Source organism: Callorhinus ursinus, unplaced genomic scaffold, assembly GCF_003265705.2.
Source record: "Callorhinus ursinus isolate GAN/ISIS: 27379988/994484 unplaced genomic scaffold, GSC_fseal_2.0 scaffold4, whole genome shotgun sequence".
In the NCBI taxonomy this organism is placed as follows: Eukaryota; Metazoa; Chordata; class Mammalia; order Carnivora; family Otariidae; genus Callorhinus; species Callorhinus ursinus.
The window spans coordinates 59,673,624-59,699,464 of NW_027397066.1; the positions used below are offsets into that span (position 1 = coordinate 59,673,624).

Here is a 25,841-nt window from a genome sequence, read left to right on the forward strand (position 1 = left end):
TTAGCCTAAAGCCAGCTATGGTCCCACCTAACAAAGCTTAAATGTAAGCTGTGAAAAGATCAAAATGATTCCAAATAACCATGTTACAGAACAAAGTTCATAAATGGTTTAAATAATGCAAAAATAAATAGATAAATAAATAAATACCCAACATGATAAGACACACTGCCTGTCACCTAATCAAAAATTACCAGGCACATAAAGAAACAATACAATACAGCTCATCATGAAGAGAAAATTAATGAATAGCATTTTAAGGAGACATGTGGAAGATTTTTAAAAGAGACAAGTCAAATGTATAGAGAAGAAGATTACAATGTCAAAAACCCAAACCAAACCAAACAACAACAACAACAAAAACCACAAAAAACAAAAGCAAAATAGCACTGAATGGGACTAACAAAACTTAGACCCGACATAAGATAAATTAGTAAATTTAAGGACAAAGTGATAGGAATTTTCCAATATAAGATAATGAGAAAAAAGATTTAAAAAATAATTGAAAAAGGCAGGAGTAAGTGGTGGGACCTCTCTGTGTGGCCTCCTCTACATATCCTCAAGGGAAATGGGGAGTTTAGAAAAAAATATTTGAGGACCTTATGGCTGAAATTTGTCCAAACTTGATGAAAACTATAAACTTAGAAATCCAAGAAATTCCAGCAAACTCCAAGCAAAAAAAAACATGAAGAATACTGCATCAGGCCACATCTTAATCAAATTGTTTAAAACCAATGAAAAAGAGAAAGTCTTTAAAGCGGTGAGGGAAAAAAAATACAATGAAGGACAAAGATAAAAATCATAGCAGATTCCTCATTGGAAACAGTGCAAGTCAATATAAAGAAAGTGAAGTAACAACATTAAAATACTTGAAAAAAAAAATACTGTCAATCTAGAATTCTGTACCCAGCAAAAACAAACAAACAAATAAACTAACTTTAATAAACAAAGGTGAAATAAAGATTCCTTCAGACGTATAAAAGCTGAAAGACTGTGTGTGCAGTAGTAGACAAGCAATGTAAGAAATGTTAAAGGAAATCCAGAAGGAAAATGATGCCGGGTAGAAGTCTGGATCTCACCAAAGGAATGAAGAGCTCCAGGAATTGTCCTTCTAAACAAAAATGATAACAGTGTGTTGTGCAATTTATAACATAGGTACTGAAAAAAACAAAACAACAACAACAAAAACAGTAGTAGTCCAGTTCTAAAATGGCTCCCAGTGATCCCCACTTCCTGGTGTAATCCCTTTCCCTGTGTGTTCGAGAGATCTGGAAACTTGCTTCTTGTGAATGGAATATAGCAAGAGTGCTGGGATCTCACTTCCAAGGTTAGGTTATAAAAGACTGTTAACTTCCATCTGGCTCACACTTTCTGTTTCTTCTTGCTTGCCCACTTGGATGAAGCAACCCTTGTTGTGTGCTGCACTATAGAGAAACCCATGTGGCAGGGAACTGACGGTGACCTCGAGCCAATGGCCATGACAGAATTGGAGTGTTCAGTCTAAACACTCCTCAGGACCTGAATCCTGCCAACCACCAGATGAATGAATTTAGAAGCAGCTCCTTCCCCAGTTGAATCTTGAGCTGACTGAAGCTCTAGGTACTTTGTTTACAGCTTTGTGAGATACCTGGAGACAGGGGACCCAACTGAGTCCCATACTAATTCCTGACCCACAGAAACTGTAAAATGATACATGCTGTTTTAAGCTTCTCAGTTTTGGAGTAACTTGTTAGGCAGCAATATATAACTGATATGCCAGGAGAAGGAAAATGGAATATATATAAGGATAAATGTAAAATACTTTTGCCCTATTTTTTACATATCCTTATAAGATAATTGAGTGTTTAAGGCAAAAATTTTGTAACACATGAAGAAATTAAATGTATGGCAATTTTTTTTTTATTTTTGTGACAGAAAACAGATCAGTGGTTGTTTAGAAACAGGGTGAGATACGAAGAAGGATGGAATTTCAAGGGGCACAGGGAAACTTGGAGGCAATGGGTATGTTCATTCTCTTGACGGTGGTGATGGTTTCATAAGAGTACACATATGCTAAATCTCATCAGTTTGGTATACTTTAAGTATGTGCTGTTCATTGTGCATTACTTATATACTCAAAAAAGGTATGAATAAAAGAATAAAAAATAAATAATAGAAGTTTGGAGAAGGGGAAAGTCCATGTAGGTTGTAATTATTACAAAAAATTTCACAAAGGACAGAAGACCGAGCAACAGAGTCAGGCTTTGGTAAAGTGGTAGAAGGCAGGCAGGGAGACACTGAGGCAGAGGGTAGAGTACTCAAGACCAAGAAGGAGGAAGTGGTATTGGTGTATGGACAGGGAGAATTAGCCAGAAAACCACCTTCCTCAAATCTTTCAAGGGTAATTTCTTCCTGAAAATCTCCATAGGGCAAATTCCTATAAGTCTAAGACATAGATACTATTAACTCCAAGAGATGTTGATACTTCCTGAGCCTGGAAATTAAGCTACTTATACTAAAACAATATCAAATCCCCTTAAAACGGACACTGTCACTTAAGTAAGTGACATTAATTATCATGGCATGGTCTTCCAAGGCAATTTCCCCTCATTAATTACTCTATGATAAGGCTGGATGTCTTAGTTCAGCTCATTTATGGCTGTTGCATCCCATATATTTAAAGGTTTACTATTCTATTTTAGCCAACAAAAGACAAGATAAATCACTAAAAGCAATGTAAATGGTGCATCAGATTGTCCCTGCTATAGACTTACAAACCAAAAATACTGGGACTCTTTCCCCACTGGGAAGATGACCTCATAGGGGCTCTTGTTTCCTGACACTCGGCTACTTGGGAAGTACACGCTGTCCAAAGCAGTTCTCATAAATGTGAATAAAAGCATCATCATAAGCCAAAGCAGATACTACATGAAACTCCTTGCAAATTTAAATTCTTGTAAGCCAGAAGGGCATACTCCGGGATATAACTATAACGGGAAATAAGCCTAAGGAAGAGCAAATAAGACCAGGTTAAGGAAGGGTTTCACTGTTAGATTAAGGATTTGGGACTTACTTGGGAGGCCTCTGCTATCTGGAAAAGGGGAGGGACGTGATGACAGGTGTGCTGACAGTCACGTAGAAGGCATGAGCAGAGTAGAATTGGACAAGAAAGGAGCGAGGCGGGAGGGCTGAGAGGTCGCCATGCGGTAGATGGTGAGCATGAATAAAGCAAGTGGCAGCGTAATACCAAACGCATGTAATAACAATAATTAATATTGATTGCTTCTTATGTGCTCTTCTAAGTGCTTATATGTATGAGCTCTGCATTGACTGCATATTTACTATGGGGTGTATACTGTTATTATCCCGGTTTTACATTTGAGAAAACCAAGGCACCAAGAGATGAAGTAACTCCCCCATGGTCAGAGAGCTACTGAGGAGCAGAGCTGGGGTTTGAAGAGGATGGTCTGGCCCCGGAGTGCCATGTTAGCTCTGCAGACCCTCAGGTGTTCAGGCTGTGTGGGCCCCATGATAGTACCAAGAATGACATGAAAGGAACCCGGTCCACAAGACCCTGAGTGCACTCACAGCTCTCTGTGTCCATGGCCCCTGCCTTTGTCCCAGACCATGGCTTCTCTTCTCTGAAACAGCCTCCAGCTGCCTGCCCCAGCTCCAGACTTGTCACCCTCCAGTCAGTTCTCTGCTCTCCCCAGAGCAATCTTCCAGAAGCTAAATGCTAATCACATTGCCTCCCTGTTCAGAATCACTGGGATGGAGTCCAAAGCTCATCCATGCCGTCTAAGGCCCTACATGATCTGGTCCCAGATCCTTTGGCATTCTAGGTTCCAGACATGCCATGAGACTTCATGCTGTCTCATTGCTGGGATTTGGTACCTGATGCTCTTTCCATTTAAAGTATTGCTCCCCCTGGGGCACCTGGGTGGCTCAGTCATTAAGCGTCTGCCTTCGGCTCAGGCCATGATCCCAGGGTCCTGGGATCGAGCCCCGCGTCTGGCTCCTGGCTCAGCGGGGAGCCTCCTTCTCCCTCTCCCTCTGCCTCTCCCCTGCTCATGCTCTCCCTCTCTCTCTGTGTCTCTCTGTCTCAAATGAATAAATAAAATCTTTAAAAAAAATAATAAAATAAAATACTGCTCCCCCTTCTCCCCACCCTCCCCATTCTTCATGGACTAATTTCTACCCATCCCTCACATCCAATCTGAGAGGCCACTTCCCTCAGAAATCCTATACTGGCACCCTGAGCTGCGTGTGCCTGAGGCCCTCCCTTGATGTGCGTGCCCAGTGCCTGGTACCTTCACTAATTATACAGCAGTCTGACCACACACTTCATAATTGGTTCACTCCCCTGAATATTAAGCTCTGTGAGGGCAGTGACCTTGTTCATTATTATATCCCCTGCACTTAGCATGGTACCTAGGACATAGTGGTCTCTAAATAACTCTTTTAATTGGAGGATAAACAAGGATTGAGTTTGACAGGATATAGAAAACAAAAGAGAGAGAAACCAAACTTTCTTCTAATACACCGGACCTAAGTAGTACCATTGGCAGCACCAAGAGGGTATTTAGGAAAATCCTTTGGGTTTATACTGGGGCCTGTGGAATCTGGTGATGAAATGTCATCCGAGAAGAACTGATCTGTGTGCAGCTGAAATGCTGGAACAAGCTCATTTGTGAGGCTGGAGATTCAAACTTGCTAATGTTACCCTCTTAAGATTTTACCACTTTTTTTTTTTTGGAAATCTTGCTTTCCTGTCCTTGCTTGGTAGTGTTTACTTAGACTGATTGTGGCTTTATTACAATGAAGCAGAAATCGAGGTTATTATGAAGGATATTCCTCTCTAGGTTGTGTGTACAACCACACACAGAAAGGAGAATTAATTTTCTCTGCATTGTTCAGAAAGTTTGCTTGTATCTTTTTTATTCTGCTGTTCTTTGCTTAGGCCGTAAATGAAAGGACGGATTTAGGAGAGAGAAGCCAAAGCTGAAATGTTCTTGATTCAATTACACAGCAAATAGGAATGCTATTCCTGATATGGCAAAGAATAATTTGGCTTTTCTATACATCATTATTTGATAAGGACTTAGTTAAAGGTAGATTTTCTGGATGAAGACTTGTGAATGCAATTCCAGCCCCATAGCCATACCAAACCAAAGTGCTTCTGCTTCCGCCTACAGGGACCCAACTAACCGTTGATATGTGCTGTTATGGTGAGATGTGAATCTGTCACGCTCAAAGTAGCCTCAGAGCTGGAGAGAAGGCGCATCGATAGTCTGGCTGGCAGATAGCCCCTGCCAAAGGATGTGTGGGCATCTGGTCTCTAATCTAAAGAATGACCCACCCATTTCCTTCTGGTTAAACATCTAAGGAATTTGTATGTTTGGCTGGACTCTGTGTGTGTGTGTGTGTGTGTGCGTGCGTGCGTGCGCGCGCGTACGTGCGTGTTTGCGTTCATGTGTAGCTTAATATTTCACCAGAGTGCAAACAGAGTGCTTCCCTTCTAGCCTCCACATCTGCAGGAATAAGATCCTCCTTACAAAAAGACCTGAAGGATTACTTAAAAGAGACATACCGGGACCCAAACCCCTGCTTTGCCTCTTGTGGGCTGTGTGACTTTGGATGAATGGATAAAGAAATTATGGCATATATATTTATATTTATAATAATTCAGCCTAAAAAAAAATAAAAGAGATCCTGCCATTTGCAACAACATGGGTGAATCTGGAGGACATTATGCTGAATGAAATAAGCCAACACAGAAAGAAAAATCAAAACCAACTTTGTGACCTCACTTATATGTGGAATCTAAAAAAGTCAAATACATAGAAGCAGAGTAGTAGAACCGTGGTTACCAAGGGGCTAGAGGTGGGGAAATGGGGGGAGATGTGGGTCAAATGATACAAAGTTACAGATACATAGGATGAGTAAGTCTAGAGATCTAATGTATGGCACCGTGACTGTAGTTAATAATACTGTATGGAGGGGCGCCTGGGTGGCTCAGTCGGTTAAGCACCTGCCTTTGGGCTCGGGTCATTATCCCAGGGTCCTGGGATCGAGTCCTGCATGGGGCTTCTCGCTCAGTGGGGAGCCTACTTCTCCCTCTGCCTGCCGTTCCCCCTGCTTATGCTTGTTCTTTCTCTCTCCCTCTCTGTCAAATAAATAAATAAATCTTTAAAAAGAATACTGTACTGAATACCAGAAGTATGCTAAGAGAGTAGATTTCAGGTGGTCTCATCCTACACACAAAAAATGGTAACTTACATGAAGAGATGATATGTAAATTGGCTTGACTGTAGTAATCATATCACTTTATATATATATAAATAAAATCATCATGTTATACTCCTTAAATATATACTGTTTTTATTAAAAATAAAATAAAAGGAACTTGGCTAAGGGGAAGGGTGATCACAGGAATAAGGGAGGCCCGGAGGAGCCGGTTTGATGGGGAAAGGCAAACCAGTTGCTGGACTTATTGAATTATGCAAGGCCCAAAAGGCTATTGGAGCTAGAGCCCTGGAACCCAGGAGAGAACAGCAGGCTGGAGAGGTAGACCTGGGAATTGCTTTTAAAATAAAGCCACAAGGTAGAGCTAGCTGCCGCTGCCCCAGATGAAGCACATGTGTGTTCTGGGCGTCACTGCACCATCCCAACACTGCCACAGGGAACTTAGGAATATATTAAGGAAGTGGTTCAGAGTTACTTTTTGAATAATTTTATTTCTAAGCAGCCACACTTACAAATGCATTCGAAGTCAGTATACCGAAAGCAAAATGCCGCTTCAGGTTGAGCTACCAATTTTTATACATCTTCCGCAATTCACCCAAGTTAGCTCATGTCGCCAGCTTCTGTCCTTCCGGACTGATGCATTTAATAGCATCTGTCAGCAGTGACTGCAGAGTGGCATTTTGATGGATCCCAAAGATTTTCATCAGAACACGCTGGACACCACGAACGGTGCCAGGGGGCACCTGCCCCGGTGGCGTTGCTGACACTCTTCCCAGCAGAGGTGGCCTGGCTGCGGAAATACTGGAGGGAGAAGTGGCTGGAAGTCGGTTAGCAAATGAAACCCTGAAGACGATGTTTATGTGGCTGTGTGTACCCAACCAGTGATCTATGGTATTATAAGCAGAGATGTAAACTCTGTGATTAAAGGGAGTAAGCTAATTCTTTCTGGAGTAGTGAATGTGTTCAGGAAAAAGAGCCTAAGAGAGTCTGGATTTTTAGGCAAATTAAAAATCAGAAAGCTTTCTTTACACAAGTGACAAATTAGGAGGTAATTAATCACATTAAATGAAAATTCACCGTGGAATTCCTTCAAACAGCCAGTTTCCCTCATTACTTAAAGAATTTGATTAACATTCATTACCCTCTTCTATCAAGCATGTTTCCTCATACTGATTTCAACTGATTTGGTTCATCATAAGGAATATTTCTGAAGAGAAGATTCACTCCTACAAAATTAACAGGGTCCCCTAATAGCACATAAACTGGAAATAAGATTTGTTCCCACTTAGGTTCTGTTCTTCATACCTTCATCTGAGCTATGAGCTTGCACGTGGGACTGCAGGCTCCTCATGACCAGGGTCCCTTCTCTTTCCTCAGGGAAATAACGGGGACTTGCTTCTCTCTTCCCTTAGGATGGTGTGCCTCTCCTTCTTTTTCCTTGGCTCATTTGTTTTGTTTCTTAAATTCCACTTGAGTGAAATCACATGGTATTTGTCTTTTTTCTGACTGATTTATTTCTCTTGGCACAATAAACTCTGGCTCCATCCACGTCATTGCAAATGGCAGGATTTCATTCTTTTCTATGGCTGAGTAATAGTCCATTATATATATGTATATCACATCTTCTTTATCCATTCATCAGTCGATGGACACTTGGGCTGTTGCCATAGTTTGGCTATTGTAGATCATGCAGCTATAAATATTGGGGTGCATGTACCCCTTCAAATGAGTAGTTTGTATTCCTTGAGTAAATACCCAGTAGTGCAATTGCTGGATCATAGTAGGGTAGTTCTATTTCTAACTCTTTGAGGAACCTCCATCCTGTTCTCCAGAGTGGCTGCACCAGTTTGCATTCCCACCAACAGTGCAAGAGGGTTCCCCTTTCTCCACATCCTCACCAACACCTCTTGTTTCTCGTGTCGTTGAATTTAGCCATCCTGACAGAAGTGAGGTGATATCTCATTGTTGTTTTCATTTGCATTTCCCTAATGATGAGTGATATTGAGCATCTTTTCATGCCAACACTGTAAGTTTTTAAACCTGTTGTTTAGGAGACAGTTTAAAAGGCAGAAAGAGAGCTAAAGCATAGAAATTATAATTAATTAATTCAGTGTGTTATTTAATAGTCTACCAATCCCTTTCACCTTGTTGTTTATCTGCTTCTGTCTCAGTGTGTTCAGACTGCTGTAACAAAATTCCACAGACTGGGTAGCTTAGAAACAACAGAAATTCATTTCTCCCAATTCCAGAGGCTGGGAAGCCCAAGATCAAGGCACCGGCGTTGTCAAATTCTGTTGAAAGCCCTCTTCCTGGTTCATAGCTGGTGTCTTCTCTGCCTCCTCACAGGGTGGAAGGCACTGGAAGCTCTGTGGGGGTCTCTTTTATAAAAGCACTGATCCCATTCATGAGGGCCTACCTTCCCCTGACGGAAGCACCTCCCAGAGGCCCCACCTCCTAATGCTATCACATTGGGAGTTAGGACTCCCACGTATGAATTGGGGGGTGGGGGGAAGACACAGACATTCAGACCATAGCACCAAGCTTTCAGCATGCTTGGCAAAACAGATGATCTGTGGGGAGAAAAAGTGGTAGAGGAGCAATCATGGCCGCGCCAATATCAGAGGTCTTTATTCAGAAGGGTCAGGTACAGAAGGCATGAATCAACATGCACGAGGGGGGAAGTAGAGTCACATTGCAGCGGTCAGTGGAAAGGCTGTATGAAACATAAAACACATTTATATCACTTCTGGTATGCCTTCTTCCGGAGCAGGCACTCAACAGGGACTTGTCACGTTGGACCTAAACAAACAGAAGTCTGATTGAGTTTTTACAAAGTAAACCGTGGAGTGAAGCCAAAAATTGGAAAACAATAGGAGGGTGCAATTCTGGTGAGTGTGTTCTTGCTTAGCGCCCACCCGCCCACCCCACCCCCAGCACTGAGGAAGGCAGGCCGCTGGTCTAAGAAGAATAAGGAGAGGCAGGTCCCTGGTGGTTATTCGGTGCTACTGAAGCCAGTCAGCCTCATTCAGGTCCTATCAAGATTCACAGTGAAGCTGCCCAGAAGTTTTTGAATGTTTTTTTTTTTTTCAATAAAGTGGAAAAATGCAAATCCCCTTTAGCTGGGTTTTTTGTTTTGTTTTGTTTTGTTTTCCTTTCTGAGGCATTCTGTGGGTGTGGGAGGCAGCTCAGCTTTCAGAGGCATGAGCCTAAGGAATGCCTCTAGGAATGCCTCTAGGAACGCTGACAGGTCCTGTTACCTGCTGCTTCCTTAAAGGATGTGGGGAGCTCTCCGGCCCTGAGGCTCACAGCTGATGCTATGAAGAGTGATAGTCTCCCTCTGATTGGGCCTGCAAAGTGCCTTTTGCAAATTAATAGCAGATTAGAGGAGGTGAAGGCACGTGGGCCCAGTTTCCAGTTAGAGGTCAGCACAATAGCCTAATATTTACTGAGCTCTTACTCTGTGCAAGGCATTGTGATAGGCCTTTTTACGTGGTCTGTCATCTATATTGCAAGTGATGGAAAACCTGACCAACAGTGCTTTAATCCCCAAAGGCATTTATGGTTTATTTAACAGGAAGTCTGGAGATAGGCAGACCGGTCTTGGCTTGGCAAGTTCAACAGTATCATCATGGAGAAAGGCTCTTTCTTTCACTTTCATCCCTAGTGGATTGACTTTCAGCCTTAGCTTCACAAGATGGCTGCCCCTATGCCAGACATCACATCTGCATTAAAGTCAGGAAGGAGGGGGAAAGAGTAGGTACCATGGGAATTTCCCTTTCTTACATATTCCTTTTATAAGGAAACAACATTTTTTCCAGAAGCCCCTTAACCTACATCCCATCAATCCTGCTGTGCAGAACCTACATCCCGTCAATCCCTGCAAAGGAGGCCAGGAAGGGAGCATTTAACTTTCATAACGTTCATAGCTTCTATAGGGAGGCAGGCAAGAGGGGATGGGGAGTGGATGTTAGCTTAGTCAAACAACAGTGTCTGCCTTTTATGGATTATTGATTTCATCCTCACAATAGCTCTGTGAATGGAGTACTGTAGATACCCCAGTTTGCATGTGAGAAGACAGAAGTTAAGAGATTTGCCCAAGATCAAGCAGCTGATAAATGGTTTGGCTTATAGCTTCCACCATAGCTGGCAGCCATCTAGCAAGATGGTTAGGAAGGCAAGTCACTGAGATAGACTGCCTTCTAGACTCTGAATCCAAGCTCTACTTCCTTTTAGTTTATGTCTTGAGGGGTTATTTAACTTCTTTTCACCTTGGATTGCTCACTTGTAAAATGGGGATAACCTTCCATTTATGGTGAAGAGTCAGTGATGTAATACTTGTAAAGTACCCAGAAAATTTGGCTTGGAATAAGCACTAGCAACTTGTTAACTAAGAATCTATGAAGCAGGCTCATTTATAGTAGCCCCAAACTGGAAAGAACCCAAATGCCCCCCATTGGCAGAAGGGATCAATAAATCGTGGTGTAATCATGCAGCAGTGAAAAAGGATGAGTTATTAATACACACAACAACACAGGATAGTCTCATGGTGAGTGAAAGAACCCAGACATAAATGAGTACACACTGTGTGACTCCATGCATATGAAGTTCAAAAACAGGCAGAACTAACCTATTGTGATGGAAGTCAAAAGAAGAGTTCCCATTGGGAGAGTTAAGTCTGCAAGAGGGGATGAGGGAACTTTCTGGGCTGCTGGAGAGGTTCTGTATCTTGATCTGAGTGGTGGTTATGCCGGTATATACACATGTAAAAATTCATTGATTTGTACACTGAAGATGTGTGCATTATACTGCACATATGTTATATTTCTATTTTAAGAGTACATAAAAAATGTTAAAAAGAGAAAACCAGAAACAATGAAGCATACCTGTTTACGCTGACTGGCATTTCTGGAGGACATTCTTAGAAAAAAAATGGTGGCAGGAAGGGGAAGGAGGGCTATTGGTCTTCTCTCAGAAAGCCTCTGCTGCACGTCCCCCTCCCTTCAGAGGAAACTTCCTCTGAGTCATTTGCCCAGTCATGGAGATGTGTTTGTACTGGAGCCATTCTTGCCTCTTGCCTGACCCCTGGGTGGTCAGTGGTGAACGTTAGTGGGGAGGCAAACAGAAATACATCTGATTGCATTTCTCAGGCATTATCCTGTAATGAGTCAGATTGCCTACTAATTGACCAATAGGAATGCCAGGATGCATCAGCCTGGAATGCCCCCAAGAACTGTCCTTCCAAAGGCAGACTGCCATGGAGCTGACCACCTAAAGAGCTCCAACTCTTTGTGTGGAACAAGAGGTCATGGATGCTGCCCTCAGCTGACCTGGGGACAATGTTGGGGGAAGAAGTGGGCAAGTACATTTAGGCTGAGAAGGCAGTGGTGCCCATGGCCCAGGGCTGCCGCAGCCATCAGGGTGCTTCGAAACCTGAAAGAAGATCCTCTGAAGGAAGAGGTTCAGAGTCAGACCGGGACAATATTAGTGGCTTTCTTACATTTTATACTTTGCAGGGGCTATGGGGGATGGGAAATAACCTATTTGTCATTTGCGCTTCTCAGGGATAGGGTGGAAGGAAGGGTATGCCACCCCTCAACCAGGCAAGAGACCACTGCATTTTACAACACCCAAACACAAACACCTTTTTTTTCTGTTCAATCCCATGAAGGTTTCTTTGTTTCTGTTTTTGTTTTAATTTCAGAAATTGATAGAGCAAACAGGAGAGGGACAGGGTTGCTGAATTGTGCCCCCAGGCCAGACAAGACAGTGTGGCCAGCAAGCCCTCCAGTGAGTGTAGGGAAGAGAGAATCAACAGCCTCAGCTCTGGGTCAGCAGAGGAGTGGCTGCCTCTACTTAAATTTGGTGACTGCAAGTCACCCAGAGTGCTACCTGCACTCCCTCCATCCCCTGTGTTTGGGAATGCCTGAAAATCCTGCAAAGTGAGGCCTGGGGAGAGGGAGCCTGCCCACCAACGCTGCCTGGGAAATGTGTATGGGGCGGGCTCCATCCTGGGTTTGGGGGGCCCAGGCCCAGCTCTGGCCTGCACTGCCCCAGCAGGTCCCCGGCCCCATGCATTCCCAGGGCACCAGAGGGATCCCCTCGCTGTGGGCTGCAGGGCCCTGGATGGAACGCAGCCTAGGGCACAGACACAGAGTTATGTGTAGCAGTTACATATTTAGACATTCTCTGTGTGGACCTTTGTGTGTGCTCTGGTCCTGGACCCCACAAATGTTGGGACTGGACTTTTGGAAGGGAAGAACGAGAGAACCTGACACTGGTTCAGAAATCCCCCCGCTCCCTGATGGAGATGTTAGGTTGTCTTCTTCTTCCAGCCTACTACCCATGGCACATGCCCATATTCCCCGCAACCACAAAGCAGCCAACGAGAAGGTTCTCGCCCTCCCTTCTTTGTCTCTTTCTCTCCACTGCTCCACCCTGAGCAACCCCAATACGGTACCTTTGGAATTTCGGGTACCTGTGGGCGTCCTTGCTCAGCACAGCCGCTTCCTGAGACCAAGCACCACAGTCCCCACGCAACCAAAGATAATGAGTTTTGGGGGGACATCCTACTGACAAAAGACAGTTGTTGCTTCTGGAACAAAGAAAGAAAATGTTATATTTTTTTTCTCCAGGAGATAAAACCTTCTTCCCAAATGTTATTCTGTCATTAGCCTTCCCAGCACCCACAGGGAGCCCAGTGATATCATGAGTCCTGACTTTACGGAGAGAGAAATTGAGTCATACACCAGGTCTGTAGGTTCTCATTTGGTGGCTCAAAAACAAAAGTGTTTTTCCTCTTTTTGGACTAGGATTGCATCTCATTTCCATAAACAAAACACTCAGGAGAATTGGCTTTTCTACCTCAAACAAGTGTCTTCTTAAACACAGCTTGATGGCTTTGGGGCATACACATTCTGCCTAGATATGTGATAGCCTTCAAATACCATATGGGCGGACCAGGCTCTGATTAGTGATGGTTTTGCAGATGTTAGATGACTCTTCTGGAGTGGTGGGTGCCCTCAGGTGGGAATTTTTGTGAAAGTCCCTAACAGTGGCTTCACTCAAACTAAAGAACACAAAGACCCAGTTTTGATATTAAAAAATATCTATCATCGTAAGATTATTTTTACTCCCTCTTTTTCTGTCTCTTGCACAGAAATGTAGCCCATTCAGTGAAGAAATGGTGAGGCCAGCCTGTGTTTGGGCCAACTGACCGATGGCCAGCATTTCGAGGGCTGTGTGTAACTCTGGTCTGTATCATGCCCGGAGAGAGGAAAGTCCTGCAGTCTCCAAAGTGGAAACGAGCAAGCAAAAAATAGCAAACGTCTGCTTGGAGACCCATCTACAATTTCATATGAGCTGATGGTTTTTATGGAACTTAGAGACAGATCAAAGGGAAGATGAATTTGTCCTATCAGGGCCCAGCCTATAAGCCAGAGAACATTTCTGTTTTTCAAAGGGTCGAGAATCCATGTTTTCAAAACTCAATGAATATTTATTGAGTCCCTTATCTGTGCCAGGCACTAAGACACAAAAAACAAGCTGCAGTCCCTATTAATAGGGCTCCCAGACTGATGGGAGACAAGCATGGAGAGAAACCATGGCTCGGAATAATGTGTGCTACAATTAAAATCTGTGCTAAGTGCTGTGACCCCGTCAAGTTAGAGAATACTCTACAGAGGGGTAAGGCTCTCGAGTTCTCAGAATTGGGATGGGGAGAGGGATTCGGGGTGGGAAGAACACAGGCAAAGGCAGGGAGGCAGACAGTAGGGAATAGTTCAGTTTGCTAAAATATGTTTATTTTAGGAATCATTTGAATTCCTGTTATGAGCCAGGCAAGGAGGATGCGTGGTGAGCAAATCCACCACGGCCCATGTTCCGTGTGCATTTTGGAGGCTGGAGAGGGAGGCATGCGTTAGACAAAGCTTCTTGTAAGCAATCACATAGTTAACGCACTGAGGTCAGTGCTAGCCGGTGAAGGTACAGGGTGCTCTGAGCCCAGGAGGGCTTGGGGGTAGGGGAGGGACGGATTTAGCAGGAGAGTCAGCAAAGGCCCTTCAGCTAACACTGGCATGATGAATAGGAGTAACTCAGGCAGAGAAAAGAGAGCGCTGTTTAGGCAGAAGGAATAGAATTAAGGGAAAAGCCTCGTGTGTTTGAGGGCCTGGTGGGGAGCAAGGCTGGAGGGGCAGACTGGGGCTGGATGGTGGAGAGCCCTCCAGGCCTTGCTGATGAGGGAGCTGAAGGCTAGATGAAGACAAAGCATAAGCTGCCACCCTGCATCCTACCCCCCCACCCCACCCCCACTCCTGGGTGGGACATGTGTGACATTCCTCCAGGAATCTCCCAGCTATCTTAATGTTAATACCTTGCTAGAGGGGAAAACAACCTTAACTTGACAGTGGCACGGCCTCTGGTATCTTGCAGGTATCTTGTAGAGCGCCTGGGTGGCTCAGTGGTTAAGCGTCTGCCTACAGCTCAGGTCATGATCTCAGGGTCCTGGGATTGAGTCCCGCATCGAGCTCCCTGCTCAATGGGGAGCCTGCTTCTCCCTCTGCCCCCCGCTCATGTGTGCTCTCTCTCTCTCTCTGTCTCTCTCTCTCTCTCTTATTCTCTTGCTCTCTGTCAAATAAATAAATAAAACCTTTAAAAAAAAAAGCATATGAAATTTCTTTTGAAACCTCCCTTTTCCTTACTCCCCCCAACTCCCGAGTATATAATCACCACTCCTCAAGACCCCGGGGCAACAGCTCTTTCTGCCCACGCGTCCAGTCCGCGCGCTTTAATAAACCACCTTTTTGCACCAAAGACGACTCAAGAATTCTTTCTTGGCCGTGGGCTCCGGACCTCACCTATATTCCAAATCCCCATCATTGCGGGGCATTTGAAGTTTTAGCCTCAGGTCAGGGGGAAACCAGCTCAGGCTGCCCGTTCTCTCAAGCCTCGAAGGGGTGTCGTGCAGCCCGGTTGGCCTTTTTCGGGAAGCTCACTGTGGCGGCCGCAGGGAAGCTCGCGGCGGCAGCCCTCTGGCTAACCTTAGCAGTCGTTGAGCTCGCAGCCCTCAGCAGCCGTGGGGCCTCTGGCAGGCAGGCCTGGCGTGAGCCGCGAGACCACAGGCAGAGGCAACACTCAGCCTGACTTGGCAGCAACGGGAAAGGGCCTGACTGCGTTTTGATCGAGTTTCACTGAATTTGCCAAAGCTTTGTCACATGTTTCCTCAGGTACTTGACAAGCCAAGGGCAGGAAAGGACATGCAGGGGGGTGGGGGGGATGGGTAAGCAGCACCGGCAGTCGAGCTACATGGGACTCTGGCACTGGCCCATGTTGCTGCTCACGAAACCCAGGAAAAGGTGACCGTTCGGGGCGTTCATCGTCCACTGGCTGCCCATGCGGCGGAATGTCGCTGACACCCAGTGGGGGCCAGGAGGCGGCAGCACGTGTGCAGAATGCAGCCACTCTACCCTGGAATATCTCAGCACGGGGAGAACTCACCTACCCAAACCTGGCGGCTCCCAGATCCCTTCTCCTAGCAAGGCAAGAAACTGGGGATCGAGCCAGACACCTTGCTCTCGTACATCAAAGAGACGGAAACTCTGATCCTGGCCTTTCCCATAAAGGACAATGTACATGGAAATGAATAATTTTCTTTCCAAGAATCCGCTTTTTTTCTGAGCAGCAAGTGGCCAGCTCTTCTTGCAACAGAAAAGCTTCAACCTGACCAAACTTCAGGAAAGACTGCCATTTGTCAGCCCACTAGGAGGAATTTCAGATTAGGTGAAGTTGGCCATCATTCCCCTAGAACTCTCCTCTGGGCCAAGTCTAAGAGATTTCCTTCCTTGAGTCAGCCCAGTTCAGGCATGTAGGCCTGTCACTGCCCAGGTGGGGCACACCACATCTGGCGATGTCACTGTTTTGGAACAACGCACATTCACCTCTAAATTGAGAGTAATGGGTTCGATTTCTTCACTCTAGTTTTTCTGCCATTTTTCTCAAAGAAATATGAGAGCTAATTCTTTTCTTCAGGGGAAAGTGGCTCTATTTGGAATGGGAAGGTGTATGGGGCACTGCATGATTTCAGCTTGTTCAGCTGCCCGGCCTCCTGTGCCCCACCCACCCCCTGCTTACCTGCTACAGTGCATTCTACTGCTCTTTTCCAGTCAAGGACACAGTCTGATTCTGTCCCTACACGATTCTTTCTGGGCCACATAGCCCAGCTACTCCTTTTAGAAGTATGAGTTCACTTACACCACTTTCTGCGTCTGTCTTCCATGTATCAAAGGAGGAGCAGTACTCACGTCACAGAGCCCCTTTCTAGCTCTAAAAAAAAAAAAAAAAAAATTTAAGATTTTATTTATTTATTTGACAGAGAGAGACACAGCGAGAGAGGGAACACAAGCAGGGGGAGTGGGAGAGGGAGAAGCAGGCTTCCCCCTGAGCAGGGAGCCGGATGCGGGGCTCGATCCCAGGACCCTGGGACCATGGCCTGAGCCGAAGGCAGACGCTTAACGACTGAGCCACCCAGGTGCCCCACTAAAAAAAATTTTTTAACTCCTGACAAAGTATACATCCTTATCCGTTTGACTTACACAGTTTGATATTCCTTTGGAAACACAAATCCATCATGTGAGAAAGCAGAAATGATACTTCCTCAGACTATCTCCATGACTCTGAACGTTAAGGTCCTAACCCCCAGTGTGATGGTATTTGGAGATGGGGCTTTGGGGAAGTGATTAGGATTAGATGAGATCGTGATGGTGGGGCCCTAAGGATGGGATTAGTGCCTTTATGAGAAAAGACAGCAGAGAGCTTGCTGTGTCTCCCTCGCTCCATGAGCACATGTGAGGAAAGGCCATGTGAGCACACAGAGAAAAAGTGGCCACCTATAAGCCTGGAAGAGAGCTCTTACCAGAAACCGAACGGGCCCACACCTTGCTTAGACTTCCCAGCCTCCGAACTGTGAGAAGTAGACTCCTGTTGTTAAAGCTGCCCAGTCTACATGGTATTTTGTGCTGGCAGCCTGAGCAGAGGAAGGTAGCAGGCATCCCTTACCATAGTCCTAGTGGGCCTTGGATGTCTTCATGCTGCAAGAAGACCCACCACCACCATGCGATCGCAGCAGTATGGAATGCACCATCAAATAAGGCAGAGCAGAGGCTTCTAATGCCTTATTCAAGTGAAGATGACCAGCACTGTCACAATCTCCTGCATCGTTGTTTTGTTAGGAGTAGGAATTGCTTGAACTGGACGTAAAGTACTTTAAATAAGTACTCAGAAGGTAGCCATGGAAGATGAATGACCACCTCCAGTCCTCTTTGGAAGCAGGAAGATAGGAGTTATAATAGTATGCTAGTCAGAGTTAAACAAGAAATAGATATTTCTATTTCAACAAAACCAATTACTGGAGCATGTTCTTTTCAGCACTTTAATGATTTTCATGGCAGCTTTTAGCTCCACTGGAAATGACAAAGCAAGTGTCACCCTGAACATCATACACCTTAAGTGGCATCTTGTGTGTTCTCATCCTTTCAGAACCAACTCAAATGTCATCTTTTCTGTGGCTTTTCTAAATGTCATTTGAAAATGACATTTGTATACTTTTGCATTTCATGGTCCCTATACAGAATGTCTCCATCATACTTCAGGGCTCTCACTATAACCTGCTTTTACTTCAGTGAGGCACTTGCCACATCATATTACAGGAAGGTGTCCTTTCTGTCCTGCTGGATATTGAACCCTCTGAGGGCAAAGCCACAGGCATAGAAGCTACTCAGTAAAAGAATGAATGAATGAATTAGTGAATTAGTGCTCCTTTGTGTATGACTTATTCCTCACATATCCCAGGCTTCCAAAGGCTCTGGATCAGCTACCAGACTGTGACCGTCTCTGCCTGCATCTGCCCGTCTATTATCTGATACTCGCAGCAGTAGTTAGACGTCGTCATCTTGGGGTTTTGGCCACAGAATAATGAGCCATGGGAGCTACCAGGATGCAGAGCCAGTGAGCTCCAAAGGTCGCATATGAAGATCCAGCATCTTAATAATATTTTTCCCAACTGTTGTTCTGTCCATATTTTTAAGATCTCTTGCTCTGTATTCATTCTGAAATCACTGACACTTCAGAGCTGCGAAACGTCCACTATAGCAGCATGGACTATTATGTGGCCTATTTTAGGAGGTCTGCCCTCCTATTTACTAGGAGAGTAACTCTTCTAGTTTATGGTCTTTACCGACTCCTTTTCTATAAGATAAAACCAAGTACTTCGATAACAATTCAAACGTTAAATTCAGTTAAATGTGAGAAAACTGTTTTCAGGATAGATTGTGTAGCACAACTTTTCATCAGCTACGGCATCTACTGTGTGCCAGAATGGAGAGGTAAGCAGTGTTCCCCCAAGTGCCTGAATGCCTCCACATACATCTTTTCCCCCTTCCTCTGTGCTGGGATCTAGCCCGTGTTTTACTGCTTATGAATTTTGATCATGGTTGGCCATTACCTGTAGGCTACCCCCAAGGAAATCTCCTCTGAGTATGGAGGGCTAAAGAGTTGAAGACCTAACATGACATCAGGCATAGGTTTGTGTCATTGTAGAATGACAGAGCCTGAGGCTGACTTGAAAGCAAGGTTCCTGCGCTCAGGGAACACCAGGTAGGCAGCCATTCCTGAAGTAGCTCTGATGGATGTGGCCATACTAAGTGATATGTAGAAGAGAATAGAGAGATTCTGGAGTATTTTTGGATAACGTTCTTAAGTTAATTCATCTTCCTTCTTCCCTCCCTCCCTCCCTTCCTTCTTTCCTTCCACAAGGGCTTACTGAGCACTTACCATGACCTAGACACTGTCCTAGGCTTGGGGGAAACAGCAATGAATAAGACCAGGTCCCTGGACCCTCATGGAGCTTACATTCTGAAAGAAGAGAGAGATAATAAGTAAATAAATAATAATATGATTTCAGGAAGAAACTTTTATTTTATGAAAAAAAATGAGCAAAGGGTATGGTGGTTCCTCAAGAAATCAAACATGGAGTTACCATATGATCCATTACTTCCACTTCTTGGATATATACCCAAAAGAATTGAAGGCAAGGCCTCAAATGGATATTTGTACACTCAGATTCATAGCATTATTCACAGTCACCAAAAGGTAGAGACAACCCATCAAAGTCCATCAGTGAATGAATGGATGAATACAATGTGGTCTGTATATACAATAGAATATTATTCAGCCTTAAAAAGGAAGGAAATTCTGACACGTTACAATATGGATGAACCTTGAAGACATTATTCTAAGTGAAATAAATTAGTCATAAAAGGACAATTGTAATATGACTCTACTTACATGCATTACCTAGAGCAGTCAAATTCATAGAGACAGAAAGTAGAATAGTAGTTTCCAGGGCTGAGGAGAGGGGGAAAAAAAGGAGAGTTACTGTTATTTAATGGTACAGAGTTTCAGTTTGGGAAGACAAGAAAGTTCTGAAAATGGGTTAGTGGTGATGGTTGAACAGTAATGCAGTAATGGGAAGGTACTTAATACCACTGAGCTGTACACTTAAAAATGGTTAAAATGGGGGGCCTGGATGGCACAGTCAGTTAAGTACCCGACTCTTGGTTTCTGCTCAGGTCATGATTTCAGGGTTGTGAGATCAAGCCCCAGCATCAGGCTCCACCCTCAGCGTGGAGTCTGCTTGAGACTCTCTCCCCCTCTCCCTCTGCCCCTTCCCCCCACACCCTGCACTCCCTCTCTCTCTCTCTCAGATAAATAAATATTTTAAAAAATGGTTAAAATGGTAGATGTTATACGTATTTTAACAATTAAAAAATTAATCTTTTAAAAAGTAAGCAAGGAGCTGGAGTAGGAATGATTTTAGTTAAGATCATCTGGGAAGGCTCCTCTGAGAAGGTGGCATTTGAGCCAAGACCAACCTGAATGATGAAGCGAGCGTGGGGCAATGTAGGGGATTAGTTTGGAATTTTGTTCTAAGTGCAACAGAATGGCTTTGGAGGGTTTTGACTAGTTAAAGACCATGCTCTGATGTACCACTTTAAGAGATCATACCGGCTGCTATGTGAAAAGTAACAGAAAGGGAGAAAATCTGGACGGCAGAAGACTAGTTAATGAAGAGATTATGGCAGTTGTCTCAGCGAGTGACTGGTGGCTTGAGTGATGTTGAGATGATGCAGGAGGTGGGGAAAAGTGGTTGGGTTGGGTATATTTTCAAGGTAGACTCATCCTGATTCGCCGATGGATTTGATATGGGGTGTGAGGGAAAGAGGTGCATTGAGGGTGATGTCTCAGTTTTTAACTGAACAACTGAGTGAAAGAATGTGCCAACCACGGAATGGAAATGACTAGGGGAAAAGCTAGTTGGGGGGGGGGGGGGGAGGGGCGTGGGGACTCAATCAAAAGATAGTTTACATAAAAAGCAAAAGCGAAATCCAGGACTAGCTGAGTGATAGCACATAGAAGCCATGCATTAAGAACTTGAACGGATGAGGGCGCCTGGGTGGCTCAGTTGGTTGGGCGACTGCCTTCGGCTCAGGTCATGATCCTGGAGTCCCGGGATCGAGTCCCGCATCGGGCTCCCCGCTCAGCGGGGAGTCTGCTTCTCCCTCTGACCCTCTTCCTTCTCGTGCTCTGTATCTCTCATTCTCTCTCTCTCTCAAATAAATAAATAAAATCTTTAAAAAAAAAAAAGAACTTGAACGGGTGAAAGAATTAATTAGTTAATTAAACGGAATGTGTAAATGGAGGGAGGAAAAAAGGAAGAAAGGAAACTCATTCTAAATGTTACAAAACGTGAAGGAGAACATTTTGCAAAATGCTATGATCGTAAAGACCCCAAGCTAGGATTTGAAAGAAATAAGTTCCAGTCCCAGATAATATTTCCGAACCTCAGATTCCTCCTCTCAGCTTTTATTCTGGGACTTTGTGCCTTTCCCCCTTCAAAGGCAAGGTGTTCACATTTTGACTCATCCCACCAGCAAGCCCATAGCCCTGGTATCATTGTGCATAAATGCAAAGCGCACGTGCGCGACACACACACACACACACACACACACACACACACACACACACACACACACAAGCAGAGCTTACAACCTCTGGGGCAGGGAACAGCCAATCCACAAGTCCCTCCAGCTCTGCACTCACCAACCACGGCCTCCCCACCCTCAGCACACGCCCTGGGCATCCCCAGGTATTGGGGTACAGGCCCCAAAGTAATTCAGACAATTCCCGGTAAAGGTCAGTTCCCCAGAGAGTCTCACTTTTTAAGGGCACAGTTTTAAGCAAGCAGGAGACGAGATTAGATCATTCCATGCATTGGCTGGACGTGTGTCAACTGACCCACTAATGGTTCTTACTGGGCCTGCAGGCTGGTTCCCACTGATAGTCACAAAGGGAGAGGGGAGCAGTGAGTGGGCAGAAAATATTCACAAGTCACCTTCACAGTTGGTAGGGCACGATGCAAAATGAGAAAGACCGTGAAAATGCTGTGACGCAGGCTTCCCTCGGAGGTTTTCACACACTAACCACGTTTTGTGCCGGCTCTTCCACAGGATTGAGGGTACAGAGCCTGCCTACGTCATCCCCCTTGCCTGTTTCTCTTCCGGCAACCACTCTCCCTTCCACGGCCATCTGGACAAGCTCTCCACAGAGCCCTCCTGCCTCCCTGACCAGTGGCACTCCCAGCAACTCAGTCTTCCCAGCCACAGCCTCGGCGCCAGCACCTCTGCTCCCCAAGAACATTTCCACAGAGCCCAGAGAAGAGGAGACGACGAGCAGCCTGGCCTCTCCCCGGGAAGGCACGAACACAGACCCCTCACCAGCCGGCGGTGGGGTGCACTTAACAGCCACACCCTCAGAACACAACTCAAGCACTCCCGAGGAGGCAAGCGCGCCCCCCACAGGGTCCCAGCCCCCCTCGGCGGCCCCCACTGAGTCTCCCACCCTCACCTCCCCTCAGGCTCCAGCCTCATCACCCCCACGCCTATCAACCTCACCCCCGGAGGTTTCTTCTGCCTCCTCCGCCAGCACCAATCACAGCTCTGCTGAGACCGGCACCAAGCCCACAGGAGCCCCAACCCCACCGGAGTCCCCAGCAGAAGAGCACAGTTCTGCCCACACACCCACTTCACATGCCACAGCCCAGCCGCTGCCCACGGAGACAGCACCCCAAGCCACAGTGCCGGCAAAAGTGACCTGTGTGATGATGGACATGGAGACCACTGCCTCCCCTGGGGTGAGCATGCAGGAAGTGGAGCATGCGCTAAGTTCAGGTGAGTCTTAGTCACCAGAACACGGAGATGTGAAGAATGCAGTCCCATTAACCCCACCCAGCTGATCTCAGTTTGAGTTTTGGAGAGCCAAGCCTGAGGTCCGTTCACCAGAACTGCCACCAAGGTGCAAACGTTGCTTTTAGTCACTCGATTGATTTCCACATGCTATCTCACTAATTGCCGCCGGTCCTCATGATGTGTCTTCACATATGTCACAGAGAACGTCCACAGGGGAGACAGTGTAAACAGAGGGGTTAACTGCGTGGCTTTTTGGCCGAGCTTCCTAGGTTTTCAGTTCTGGCTCCGGCCCTTGGGTGAGTGACTTCATCTTTTTGTATTGTTATTTTTCCTCATCTGTAAAATGGGGACAAAACAGGTTCTGTTGGACATGATTCTTGTGGGGATTAAATGAGATGACCTATCAAGTGCTTAGAACAGTTCCCAGAGGGGAATAAGTGCTCAGGAAATGTCAGTTATTAGTGTTTTGCTCAGCCTATTAACGAAGTGCTTACCTCATGGAAACCAGTCAGGCCAAGTAGGATGGGGGGGAGGGGCAGAGAACTTGTTTATTCTTTATAGTCACTGATATAGTTCATGGGAAAGACAATAAATTTTACAGGACATCGCATTTGTTTTTATTCCCCCAGCAGTCCTCTGAAGTCAGTATTATTCTTATCTTGATTTTGCAAGCTTAGAAATTACAGTGGAGAGAGATTTAGGGTCTCTTCTGAGGTCACATGCATCTGGCATTGACGTAAAGACGGTAAACTTTAGGGTATTGAGCAGGAAAAGGCTTTCGTGGGAGTGTTTGGCCTCCCGAGTGAGAAACAGTGAGGTGAGAACCCCCAGAAGGTGAAGGGGGGGACGGAGCTGTGGCCCCTCCCCTGGGGAATGTTCAGAACACAGCCACACGACTAGCTGGGGTCAAAGGCATGGCTGTGACTGAGGAGAAATGAACATCTTTTAACAAACAATCAATAAGCAACCCCTGTGAACAGAAACTCCCATGTTTACTGTGCATCTACCAGGATACTGTGCTTGAGGCAAAGGAGGAGAAGACCGGTCTTTGAGATTTCATAGCTACAGTAGAGAGAAAAGGGCACGACTAACTCTTCATACCACTACTACGATCACATTAGTTTCTAATCCGAGAAAGAACTGAAATGGGTAGAAGGATCTTTGAGCAGATGGGATACAATCTGTTCATTTCAAAGGTGACGAAATTATGTCCCAGAAGTTTGGAGGGGCTCGCCCAAGGTCACCCCGCCCAGGGGCAGAGCTGGGCCCGGAGCCCAGATCCTGAAAACCACGGTCAGGCCTCCTTTCAGCAGGCGGGGGTCGCTGCGCTGCTCCTTCCCCAGCCCGGCAGGCCAGGGCGACCCAGAGACTGGGCTAGCAGATTAGCGTTTGGGCCTGTTCTCCCTGAGAGGTCCCTGAGCTGCCTTCATAATGGCAGTAATTATACCACACTTCCATTTCGCATTTTGTCCTATTCTGCATGACATCCACCTGGCGTATTTTTATTCCTCCAAGGACTCGTCCACTCCACGGATATCTAGCCGCGGTCAGCAGTGAATAAATCTAAAACAAGGTAATTGCCGTGGCAGTGAAATGTGACTAGGGGCCGAGGGAAGGTTCCACGATGCAGGGAGCCCAGGAGCTGAGTCCGAGGAGAGGAAGGGAATTGAGACCTAAAGAGAGCCAGGGCCAGGGAGATTCAGGGGGCCGGAGACAGAGTAGCTGAGAATCCACGTAGCAGCTGCAGTCCCCGGAACTGCTCTTGCGGAGGACGGGTCCAGCGCCCTCCACCTCTGCCAAGTCTGGGGGTTAATGTGAGGCCCGGCTTGACCCGACCTGTCAGCGGCGTTGGCCGGGGATGGGCACTGCCCTGGGCTTTGAGGCCCTGTCTCCCCCTGGCCTCCAGGGCACGCCTCTCAGGGCTTCACCTGCCTGGCGGAGCACTCCTTTGCAGTCTCTGCTGCCTGCCTTCGCCCCTCATCCTCCTACCGTGCCGCTCCCCAGGGCCAGCGCTGCCCTCCTCTGTCCCGACCTCTCCGCACTCACTCCTGAGATGATCTCATCCCGTTGCAGGACTTAACATGCCATCCGTTTGCTGATAACCCTGAGACAGAAGGTTCTATCCCTGTTTTGTTTCAATGAACTAAAGTCACGTATAGCCGGCTGTCAGCTAACTCATATCCCCACATGCCTGGCTCGTAGGCAGCTTGCGCTGAGTACGTGTAGGGTGAGTTCCTGATTTCCTCAGCCCTCCGTCTGCTCCTCCCTCACCTTGCAGAAACCCGGGGCTAGTCCTGGACTCCTTCTTTCCTCACAGACTCCTCAGGCAGCCCATCAGAGCCCAGGCTTCTCTCAGCCCTCTCCCTCTCTCACCGGTATGACTGTAATATTCCTATAACGGATCCCCACTAGCTCTCCCTTGCCAGAGAAGTCCTTTTAAAACCTAGGACAGACCCTGTCACTTCTTGGCTCTGTGACCCTTCTGTTGTTTTCCCTCCAAAGCACAGCCAAAGCCAAGCCTGTGTCACACCTGCAGTGCTCCCACAGTCTAAGCCGTGCAGTGTCTCTGCTCTCCTCTTCTTCTTCCGCTTTTACCTGCAAGTGCACCGGCAGCCTTACTGTTTCTGGAACATACTGAAGACACTCTTGCCACAGGTCCTTTGTACTTGCTGTTCCCCCTGCCTGAAAGATTTTCCCTCTAGGTCTTCAGTGGCTCACTCCTTTTCACCCATCAAGACTTTGTTCGGCTGCCACCCCCTCAGTGATCCCCATGAGCCTTTCCCCTTCCCCCTGGGTGAACTAGTCATCCCATCACTGTTGGTCCCGCTACCCTGACTTATTTCCCTCTTGATTACTTACCATTTTCTGACTTTATCTCATTTATTTAGCGAGTGGGTGTCTGTTTTCCACCATTAGACTGTCAGCTCCATGAAAGCAAGGAACTTGCTCACAAAGAGGAAGATGAAGGTTACATCCCCGATCCCTAGGACAGAGCCTGACATGTGGGAGACCCTCAGTAACATTTGTTGAATATGTGAACGAAAGAGTCAGTCAACCAATACCAGAGAGGTTGCTTAACCTCTCTGAGCGTTGGTCATCTCCTTGGTAAGGTGAGATAAGGCTAGTATCCCCATGACGAGATTATTGTCAGGTTTAATTAAGAAATTTAGAGCTTAGTGGCTATTGACCAATGGTTGAGTCAATGTCTGTGATTGTTATTTCCCTATGATTTATCATCATCATCATTATTATTGCCATTTTACTATCGTTACTATTATTTTTGTTGTTGTCGTATTTATCATAATGAAGAATGCCCACCATCTT

The 25,841-nt window shown here is 45.9% G+C and overlaps 1 protein-coding gene across 1 annotated transcript in view; it reads left to right on the top strand.

The window, feature by feature from the left end:
- PARM1 (prostate androgen-regulated mucin-like protein 1) overlaps window positions 1-25,841 on the top strand; it is a 105,127-nt gene that overhangs the window by 46,410 nt on the left and 32,876 nt on the right. The window contains exon 2 of the mRNA XM_025887405.2: window positions 21,780-22,499. Within this exon, the coding sequence (XP_025743190.1) occupies window positions 21,780-22,499 (720 nt within the window). The remainder of the gene's footprint in view (window positions 1-21,779; window positions 22,500-25,841) is intronic.